The sequence below is a fragment of the Staurois parvus genome, unplaced genomic scaffold, assembly GCF_062004578.1.
Source record: "Staurois parvus isolate SC_StPar_1 unplaced genomic scaffold, SC_StPar_1.0 ptg000894l, whole genome shotgun sequence".
Taxonomy (NCBI): domain Eukaryota; kingdom Metazoa; phylum Chordata; class Amphibia; order Anura; family Ranidae; genus Staurois; species Staurois parvus.
This window is the reverse complement of record NW_028318690.1, coordinates 945,304-956,906: the sequence shown is the minus strand read 5'-3', so window position 1 is coordinate 956,906 and position 11,603 is coordinate 945,304. Positions and strand designations below refer to the sequence as shown.

General features: G+C 41.8%; 1 protein-coding gene across 4 annotated transcripts in view; it reads right to left on the bottom strand.

Moving 5' to 3' along the window:
• Positions 1-8,729: 8,729 nt before the first annotated feature.
• The window catches only part of MARCHF8 (membrane associated ring-CH-type finger 8), a 371,537-nt gene continuing 368,663 nt past the window's right edge, over positions 8,730-11,603 (bottom strand). For all 4 annotated transcript variants that reach the window (XM_089656189.1, XM_089656186.1, XM_089656188.1 and 1 more), the window contains one exon: positions 8,730-9,863. In XM_089656189.1, the coding sequence (XP_089512315.1) occupies positions 9,559-9,863 (305 nt within the window). In that variant the 3' untranslated portion in view covers positions 8,730-9,558. The remainder of the gene's footprint in view (positions 9,864-11,603) is intronic.

The window sequence follows — 11,603 nt, the reverse complement described above, 5'->3', positions numbered from 1 at the left end:
GTCTATGGGAATGTTTGACCATTCTTCCAGAAGTACATTTGTGAGGTCAGGCACTGATGTCGAATGAGAAGGCATCCGCTCTAATTCATCCCAAAGGTGTTCTATTGGGTTGAGGTTAGGACTCTGTGAAGGCCAGTCAAGTTCTTCCACCCCAAACTCACTCATCCATGTCTTTATGGACCTTGCATTGTGCACTGGTGCGCAGTCATGTTGGCACAGGAAGGGGACATCCACAAACTGTTCCCACAAAGTTGGGAGTATGAAATTGTCCAAAATGTCTTTGTATGCTGATGCCTTAAGAGTTCCCTTCACTGGAATTAAGGGGCCAAGCCCAACCCCTGAAACACAACCCTACACCATAATTCCCCCCTCCACCAAACATAACTCTTGGCACAAAGCAGTCAGGCAAGTACCGTTCTCCTGGCAACCACCAAACCCAGACACATCCATCAGGTTGGAGAGAAAAGCGTGATTTGTCACTGCAGAGAACAGGTCTCCACTGCTCTAGAGTCCAGTGGCGGTGTGCTTTACACCACTGCATCCGATGCTTTAAATTGCACTTGGTGATGTGAGGCTACGATGCAGCTGCTTATCCATGGAAACCCATTCCATGAAGCTCACTATGCACTGTTGTGTTAATCTGAAGACTACATGAAGTTTGGAGCTCTTTAGATATTGACTCAGCAGACGTTGACTTCTGCACAATGTGCATTTCAGCATGCGCTGACCCCGCTCTGTCATTTCACATGGCCTACCACTCTGTGGCTGAGTTGCTGTTGTTCCCAGTTGCTTCCACATTGTTATCATACCACTAACAGTTGACCGTGGAATATTTGGTAGCAAGGAAATTTCACAGATGGACTTATTGCACAGGGGGCCATGGAGGTGATTGGAACACCTGAATTCAATATTTCGGACAGCTGTCCTAATACTTTTGGCAATGTATATGAGGTACCCATGCTAAGTATCTTACCATGGATGAAAGGTCCACTGTAGAGGAAAGTGCTGCAGATGCTAGCAAATCTGAACACAAAATATACCTTTCCAGAGAGAAACATGGAGACTGTCATCGCTGACTTCACTCGCTCTGCAAATGTTGCCTAACTGTCATGTTGACCCTGTTGCTTTGAATTTATAAGTCAGGACAAGGATGCAGAGAAATACTTTTGACTTTTGTTATGACTTTCTTGATATGCATACTTGTAGGTCAGTTGGATGTTTAGTATTGAAACCAGAAGGTCACATATCAGCTAGGAAACTAGCATTTGTAGTAAGAGGTCAGCAATGGCTGCCCTCATATTTTTCTCATAAAAGGGACAATTTTAAAGTGCAGCTATAGTCAAAGCCCTTTTTTTAATTTTAGATGCAGTAAGGAATGTTTAGTGCTTTAGCCAGGTTTTTATTGCTATGACCACATGGAGGAGATTCACTTATTAATTTATTTTTGCTGATGAACACTATCATGGAGTCAGAATGTGATGGCAAATCCAGCTGTCTCTTGAACAGGTGATCGGACTTTAGCCATCCTCTATTCTACCCAAAACTGAAAAAAAGTTGTGGCTTTAGGTCTACATTAACATCTCTGCAGACATAAGCCTCATACACACAATGAGAATATCGGAATGATCGTCCACTTTTGTTTTTTTGGTATTCTAGTCTTATACAATAAACGAATAGGTTACTAGAGTTACGAAGATTCTCGTAAGAAAGAATACATCTTTGGAAGTGATGTAATGTTTGGTATGGTATAGTAATGTATTCTTTCGTTTCCAAGCATGCGCGATCTTGGTCATTGGATTTTTTTCATACAGCTACTATGCTAATTACACAAAAATTGTTTGTTCTGTTATTTTAGGAGAAAACGTTTCATGCTTGTTGCTTCAGATAATTTCACATGAACTGTCATGATTGGCTCTCTAAAGCTGTGTACTAACAGTCAGATTATTGAACGATGACTCCAAAAGTATTTTTTTCATCTGATTTTCTTATCGTCATCTTGTGTATCAGGCATTAGGCCTCTTGCACACCAGCATCTGAGCCCATTCTCAATGTAAATTGCTGTGGTTTCCCCCCACCCAGGCAGCCCAAGTACTACGTACAGTCTCCCATAGCCATGAATAAATGTGAGTGGCTGTACGGGTGTACAGCAGTATTCATGTAAATATGAGTAGTGTTCATGGATGCACAATCTGGAAACATTTTTTGTATACTCCAATCTACTATACATATTTATCACAGCGTCACTGTATACCTTGTATACCCAGCCATTCATGTCTGTGGAAAGATTTACACAGCACCTGGGCTTTTAGGCGGTGTGAAAAAGCCAGAATTTATGTTGAACAGGCTCAGGCACTTGTGTGCAAAAAAGCTTAGGGCCCTTTCACACGGGCGGACAGATCGGGCCTGACTGTCCATTTTTCAGGCAGACTCAATCGGACCACCCATTGTTCTCTATGGGTAGGCAGATGTAAACGGACATGTATTCATTTACACCCACCTGCAATTGATAAAAACAGATGGATGAGGGATCTGTTCCCCATGCATCTAGCACAGGGTTTCTCAACCAGGGTTTTTCCAGAGGTTGCCAGGGGATCCTTGAGCAATTTTTGCCTCTCAGGTAAGTTCCCAATGACACCATTGATCTTTTTAGCAATCTTTAAGGGGGTAATTCTTCCCAATGACCACAACTGAAAGAAGCAGTCTTCCCACTGACCATCACACTGATGTATCATGAATTGTGGATAGAGTCATTTTTAGCAGGGGTTCCCTGAGTCTGGAAAGGTATGTCAAGGGTTCCTCTGCATTGAAAAGGGTGAGAAAGGCTGGTCTAGCAGATTAGATGACAGTCGGATGTAATCAGGCGGATCCAACCACTCCATAAAGAAGAGCTGGCTGTGTCGGTGTCTGCTCTGCACAAGCGGAGCAAACACAGACCTGTCATCCACCTGCTCTGTGGGGATCAGAGGATCTGCTTGGTGGAGTCCACCCATGTGAAGGGGCCCTTAGAGTACTTTCACATGCAGTGACTGTGCAGTGTGATTTCAGCCCATTCATTTGAATGGGCTGAAATCGAGGCAGACCACACCAAAACTAGTGAATGCACTACTAAAAAAAAAATGCAACTGTATCGCACAGTACTACTGTATCATATGATCCGGTGCAAGCACACAAACTGCATTTGGGGTACCTTTACATTAACACCGACCCCTGCTGCAGATCACAAGTGCAGTGCGTTTTGAATGTGGTGCAGGAAACGTGCACAGAAAATGGGTTTCCCACGCAGCATTATGGTGTGAATTGGCCCTAAAAGCAATGAGATAAAAACATAACCTACTGATGATTTCCAGAGATGTTCTGTAAACAATGCAATGAATTTCACTTGTTCTAGTTAGTTGGCAAGGTTGCAAATAAGACTCCGGTCAGCTCAGTACAACCAATATTTGTATGTGTGTGTGCACATGCCACAACAGATTCTAATATCCCTGTAAAGTGTGTTTGCTCCTCGTCTAGGAGTTTTTACATTAACTTTGCTTTCAGCTGACACCACTAACTGTGGAAGGGAGTTTCACATTTTTCATACTCTTCTACTCTTTTCCATGACTTCTACTGTTGGAATGTTTGCCTCTAGAAAACCATAGCTTTAGAATGCAGTGCAGAAAAAAAGGAAGGGTGTGTCTGACCAGGTTTGTTAGACTGCCAAGTACTCTGGGCAGGAGGGTCAAGCTTTGGTGCCTATTGAACTGTGCGCTCATATTTAGACACATTTACTGTAAAGGAAAAGCAGAGGTAATATTAAAAAACAGAGATTATTAGTATAATATCTATCTGACTGTATATCTCTTTCGGTGACCTTACTTGTGCTTTACAGCTGAAATCCGGGGTAAGCAAATGTTATCTAAATACATTCGTCAAGCCCAACGGATCAAATTCAAACTGCTAACACTGACGTGCAAAGCTGTCCATAATTCTGCCCCAAACTACATCACTGACCTAATATCCAAATACAACCCACAACGCACTCTCCGCTCTTCACAAGACCTCCTTCTCTCTAGTTCCCTGATCTCCTCCTCCCATGCCTGCCTCCAGGACTTCTCCAGGGCATCACCCATCCACTGGAACTCCCTACACCAATCCATCAGACTATCACCCACTCTCCTCTCCTTTAGGGGCACCCTAAAAACCCATCTCTTCAGAGAAGCCTACCCCACCCTCTGCTAACTGCCGATCTCCTCCACTCTTCCTACCACTCCATCCCACACAGCTTTTCCTCCTGTACCACTATTCCCTCCCTCCTAGATTGCAAGCTCCAAGGAGCAGGGCCCTCAAACCCCTCATGTATCGCACTGTATTGTTATTGTACTGTCTCATGTATTGTCCCCCATTGTAATGTACAGCGCTGAGCAAACTGTTGGCACTATATAAATACTGTATAATAATAATAATAATAATATTCTTACTTGAAGCCTGGTGTGATTTGTAAATTTCTTCCAGATCTGTGCAGTAATCCACCGTGAAGCTTTGCCTCTGCCTGTAATAAAGACCAATCACTGCTGTTCTCACTCCAGCTGGATAAGTGGTCTTGTCTCCACCCCCTCATGTAGTTGTCTGCAGGTAGCCTGTAGTGGGTGGAGCCTGTTGGGCTCTGCTTTTCTATGAATAGTGCAGTGATGATGTCATAAATATTAGATGGTAATATCTGGTTTTCTAGAGCAACCTCTCTCAACCAGGGTGCCCAGGCAAAATGTCAAAAACTAAAAGGCAGGCTTGATCCACCTGCTGGCTTGTATAGAAGATTTTATGCAAAGCCACAGGTTTTCATTGTGCACCGCTACGACCTTCTAGGCGCCAGTACCCTGACAACCAATGACATCATCATTTAATAAGGAGGATATCAGCTGCCTGCAGCATCCGAATTTGACCCTTCCCCGCCCCTCTCCATCAGTGCTGGGGTCACATTAGCTCAATGATGGAGAAAAACTGAGTGAGAAGAGAAACACTGGAATACTACTTTGTGTGCAAGAGTGCATTTGCTTTGGAAAAATAAATCTAATATTGGTTGTCCTACATGTGTGGATGTTGCTGCATTATATAAAACTATTAGAATACTTTTTCACATTTTAGAACGCAGTGCCCTTTTAAAATTATGGACAGTCTGGAGGCACCCCATTTTAGAATGGGGTGCCTCCAGGCTGTCCATAATTTTAAAGGGTGCCTCCAGACTGTCCATAATTTTAAAGGGTGTCTTGATTGAAAAAAGGTTGAGAAACGCTGGTCTAGAGGCATTTCATGCACACAAAGTGTGCATGGACACAGCCACTGGTTCCAGTTTGACAGCCATGCATGTGTGTGTGTGCATGCCCCCAGGTCTACGGTCAGAGACACACAGCAAACTTTGCATGGAACACCTGTGCACCTGTCCGGGCAAAGCCGGCCCTTGGCATGGATGTATGCTTACTGTGAATGAGGCCATATACATGGCAGCCTATGTATACATTTGTGGGGATCTTTACTTCTGACAGCAGTGGAACAGCTATAGGTGAAAACGTAAATAGTTAAAAGTAATTACTTGTCCATTATTCAAAAACAGGGTGGGTAAAGCAGAGTCCCCTTTTAACCTCTTGATGCATATATGCAGCCTCTCAATGAGTGGGCCTTTACATTCTGGTATACATATATGCGGCCTCTCAATGTTAACAGAACTGTGCCAAGAGCGTGTGCCCTGCACAGTTACTGGCAGCTCTACTTGCGATCGGGAGCTTTCCGATCATGTGACTGCCGTGACAACCAATCACGTCAGTGACGAGATCTGAAACCCCCCCCCTCCCAGCATCAGAAATCTCCTAAAAGTCCTGCAGACACTGTCGTTAAGGGGTTAAACAAGCTATAACTCTCTTGAGGACTTCATACCAGGCTTGGTGTCCAGATTTGTTGTGCAGTCATCACTTTTAACCATTTACATTTATTTCTACAAATAATTATTATAGCTGCAGTTCACTGAACACAATAAATATCTGTAAAGCTGCAAACCTGAAAATATTTAGGGGTTCTGTGAGATCTCAAATTATTTGCCAAGGGTTCCTCCAAGGTAAAAAAAAAAAAAGGTTTAGAAAGGCTGCTTTATACTAAATGTCTCCAAACTGAGGCACGTGGGTGGAATATGGCAATCTGCTTGCCTTTATCCAGCCCTTGGGGCACTATTCCTCCTTCTGACCCCAACGATGGGGTACTATTCCTCCCACTGACACCAATGGTGGGGCACTATTCCTTCCATGGACACCAGAGATAGACCTCTATTCCTCCCACTGACACCAAAGATGGGGTAATATTCCTCCCTATGACACCAGAGATAGGGCACTATTCCTCCCACCGACACCAAAGATGGAGCACTACTCCTCCCACTGACATCAACGATGGGGCACTATTCCTCCTACTGACACCAATGATGGAGCACTACTCCTCCCACTGACATCAACGATGGGGCACCATTCCTCCCTCTGACCCCGATGATGGGGTACTATTCTTCCCACTGACACCAATGATGGGGCACTATTCCTCCCAATGACACCAGAGATAGACCACTATTCCTCCCACTGACCCCAAAGATGGGGTACTTTTCCTCCCACTGACACCAGAGATAGACCACTATTCCTCCCACTGACACCAATGATGTGGCACTATTCCTCCCACTGACACCAACAATGTAATTTTTTTTTACTCTCACTGACCATTAAGGCTATGGCATTATTTACTCCTATCGATGCCAGAGCATTTTCTACTCCCACTGGCCACAGTCTAGCCCCCCTAAAGTCTGAAAGGCAGTAAACTGTCTCTTTGTTTCAAAAGTTTGGGGACCCCTATTTTAGACCATTGACCATTATAAGCAAAGCACCCCAGACAGTGTTATAATTTGTCCCAAAGAATTAAAGAGTAAGTAAATGCAAACCTTAGTGTAAAGGTATAAGAACACCTGTCAGTTAATATTGCTGTCTGTGTCCCCATTAGGGACATTCACCCCCTCTAACTGTCATGATTACCATTATCATCGAAAGTGAAAATAAAAGAAAATCCCAAATTTTGTCTTGACACAGAAAAGTAAGAGCAGGGATATTTTCCAATAGGTGCACTAGTTCTGGTAAACCTAGTTCTGGTAAACCTGGTTATACCCTGGGATTTTGAAGGGATTGTCTCTCACTTCCTGTTTGGCTATTGGACAGAAAGTGAAGAGAAATCTCCCCAATTGGACACAGATGGCAAACAAAATGGTTATAACCCTTTCTCCCTCCATCCAAAATTAAAATAAAAACTGCCATAAGTTACATATGCTTAAAGATGCAGCTAATAAATAACAACAGTAATCAGAATGCAATTCTTTTCTGTGACCTTTTTATGGCCTGTTTGTAGAATCTGGAGTGAGAAACTTGAGTTCCGTGCCAATTTCCTGCACTGCATTCAATCGCACTTCCTTTGTGTCCTGAAGCAGGTGTCAGTGCAAAATTAACAACTACCAAAACACAGGTCACAACGCATATGCCCGCACTTGATTGCATGGTACAAAAGTACCGTGTGATTCAGTTGCAGTACGTGGTGTGGTGCAATTTTAGCCCATTAAAAATGAGTGTCTGAAAACCCACAGAACTGCATGTGAATTGCACAGGAACCGCACAGTGATTCACTTGCAGTTCCAAGTGTGAATGGGCCCTTAAAAAGGGAGTGGAACAGTTAGGAAGAGCTATGTCACTGCTGTGTGGTAAAGTGGATAATTCTTATAGCAGAACCACTTTCCCTCCAGAGGATTTACCCCCCTTCCTGACCAGGCCATTTTTTGCGATATTGCGCTGCATTACTTTAACTGACAATTGCGCGGTCATTCATGCAATGCTGCACCCAAATGAAATGTATGTCTTTTTTCCCCACAAATAGAGCTTTATTTCAGTGGTATTTGATCACCTGTGCGGTTTTTATTTTTTGAACTATAAAAGACCAACAATTTTGAAAAAAACCCAAAACAATACTTTTGACTTTTTGCATTAAAAAAACTAATTTCATCATAAATTTAGGCCAAAATGTATTCTGCAACATGTCTTTGCTAAAAAAAAATCCCAATACATGTAAATGAATTGGTTTCCGTTGAAGTTATATAGTCTACAAATGGCGGTATAGATACTGGAATTTTTTTTTTTCTACTAGTAATAGCGGCGATTAGCAACTTATAGCGGGACTGCGGTGGGCATTCTGACACTGGGGGGAACTAACTGCCAATGACACTAATACAGTGATCAGTGCTAATAAAAAGCACTGACACTGTACTAATGACACTGGGCAGAAAGGGGTTAACATCTGGGGCGATCAAAGGGTTAACTGTGTGCTGTTTTACATCATGTGTTGTATGTGGTTTTACTGGGGAAACATGCTGCTGTGTATTTCTCTGCTGAGCATGTCCTTGCTGGCTGGAGAGAGACCCGCGTTGTTTACACACAGGTCTCTCCCACGTCAATAATACTTAGTGATAGCCATGTGCCGGCGGGGAATCTCCGTCTGGGACCTGGTGATCAACATGTGCAGCCACAAATGGCAGCGTGGGTAGAGCGGCGCGCCCCCTACCTGGAAATGTGAAATCACCTATATATATGTGATTTTGCACAGCCCTGCCGCCCTGTAGCAGTAGTTTTGCTATAGGGCGGTCGGGATTCTTCACACTACCACTTAAAGTAAAAAAAATGACAAACCCGTTTATATCCAAGATAACTTTTACCATAGTAAAAGTTCTACATTTTATTCAATGTTACACCAGAAATTCAAAGTTCTACCAATTTTGTGCATTTTTATCAGTAAAAAATTCAAATACATGTGGTAGATAAAAATGTTAAATCTCAACTACTTCGAGATGCATTTTATTCCTGAAATAACAAGGCAGAAATTGATTTCTTTATGTGTAAAATGATAATAGTCATGAAGAAAAACATTTTCTTTTTGGAAATATACAGCATGTAAGGCAAGAGGTTGCTCATTATTTAAACTAGAAATGACAGAGCACATTCTCTGTTTGGTAATGAAAACATTTTCAGAAGTCAGTAAAGTTATTACAAAAAAAAATTATTTTTTTTCTTTACTCAGAAAAGTGCTAGATGCTCTTGTGACTTGCTGACAAAGCAGAATTCTAAAAAGCAAGAGCTAGAAAGGTGGAACTGTCTGTATGAGCAGTGATCATGCTAAGTATGCCATACGGGTTTTTATCCACTCTTCTATGACAATTATACTCTGCAGGTGCAAACCTCGTTCCCAATTGTAATAACCAGTGATTAAATCAAGCAAAATATCAAAAATCCATCTTATTAAAGGTCCAGAATATTCCTGTAGTTGATCCTGAATATTGTATAACGTGTTGTTCTTCAGGCAGAGGTATAAATCAGGGATGATTGCAGGTATAACCGTTTGCTTGGAAAGATACATACGGACTGAAAAGCAGAAATAATGGGAGATTTCAGGACATTAAATCTACTGCTGCCTGCAGTCGGTAAACAGTCATCTCCTGAAAAAACTTTAGAAGGAATACAAAACTTAAACTGGGAGGATGGCAGCTCCGCAGTCTTCAGGCTCCGTATAGTAAGAAGAGTTTGTGTCTGAGTGGTGGATTGCAAGAGCTTCTTTGCTCTCCAGATTTGGCTCAATTATTACAGTCTTCTCAAAGATTTTCTTTTTACACGTTTCGGGACAGTTCTGCACATAGATGACTCTGTTGTACGCTTTAAGTCTCTTCCATAACTGGATGTATACTTTACATTGCACATACATAAACAAGAGTCCTCCAGTGAAGCCAATTGCTACCACGACTAATTTAGTCCAAAACGGCCATTCCAGGATACCTTTACAGACAGAAGAGACACAAAGTAAATACATATACCGCACTTTTCAGCATGTTTTTAGAATAACAGGAAACCCATAAAAATATTAATGTTTTTAGGCTATTTAAGGCAAACATGTAATTACTACAAAGCAATGATAAACTCCTACTAAGCAATGTTATTCCATCAAATGGATGGTAACCTAGGGGAAAATGCATAGGGCCATTAATCACATAATGCCACTGGTTCTGGATAATTCGCCATTTATTTATTTTTTAGTATCGTTTGATTGGCCATAGCCTTTAACAAAACGTATGGATGCTTACTTGAACAGAGATGGTGTCCCTACATCCAGCCAAAATGTGTTGAGTAAAGGTGATCAATATGTAACTGGAACAAGCTTGACCACGCCAGGCACAATATATCACTTCTCTATTCAGTAGTTTCTTGTCAAACACAAGCAATCATTTTTGCAGAAAAATATTTTGCTTTTCCTGGTTTTCATTTAAATATACATTTTTTTCAGAATCTGCCAAATTCTACTGTGTACACAACAGCCTTGATACCGAGAGGTACTGCATTTTACAAAATCTCTCAGAGAGGGTGGTATTGTGTTATCCGCATGGCAACAATTCATGACTACAAAGAAAACAAAAAGGGTGCACCGGCCTAGTGCATTATCGTAACAAAATATTTATTAAACGGATAAACAGTAAGTATTGTTCTCAAAATTGACACACAGGACAAAGACACATCACACTAAACAGCGGTGTCCAACCCACACTGCATGTAAGTCCATAAATGGAACCCTGGACTTCCAACAGGCTATCACGTTTCGAGGACTCAGCCTCTTCCTCAGAGCCTGCAATATTTTTTATGGTAATGCACTAGGCCGCTGCGCCCTGTTTGTTTTCTTTGTATCCAGTGACTTTGGACTACCCCAGTCCATTGAGGGCAGCAAGGAGTGCATTTTCCAGGAAATCTGAATTGTTACCATAGCCTTTGCTGAGTCCATCCCCAAGTGCAGGAGTACACAGTTTGCTGTGTTAACAATTCATGACCCCTTTTGATGTTATCAGAAGAAACAATTAAAATTGTCTGAGTAATCTCAATTGCAAAAAGAAAAAATTATATTGATTATAAACTTTTTTTTTTCACTGCAAATGAGGAGAAATAATAAAATTTGAGTTGTCACCACAACAGGAATTGAGGGAAAATCTCCAATGAGATCTGTTCTGATGACAACTGTCTAAGAGGGAATTTCTTCCCAATTTTGGAGAGTTCTCCTACCACTTCTTGTTGTGTCTCTGACACAAGTAGTGAAGTAGAATCTCCCCAATGGGATACAGACCAAAAAAAAAAAAAAAAACGACACAGGCATTCCAATCGTTCCCTACACTCTAAAACATCACTTTAAAAATACTTACATTTACATTTTAAAAAAGTATACTTCTGTAAACTCCAGCTCTATCTTACTAATCTAAATTTCATATTACTGTCCCCTTTACAGCTTTGCAGGGTGCTACATAGCATTAAGCCAACATGCCCCTATGTGCCAAAAAAATCTCCTTACCCCTTTTACTGTTTGTTACGGTGCATGCACAGCTGTGAAGGGGGCCAAAATATTCTGCCAATGTCATAAGTACACGAGACCTGGAAGGGGAAGTGGTCATTTCCTGACTGTAGGTTTTGTTGAATCTTAGGCTAGTTGTGATATATACTGCTCACCATTATGGGGAATCTGCAGCAACATTGTGGCCA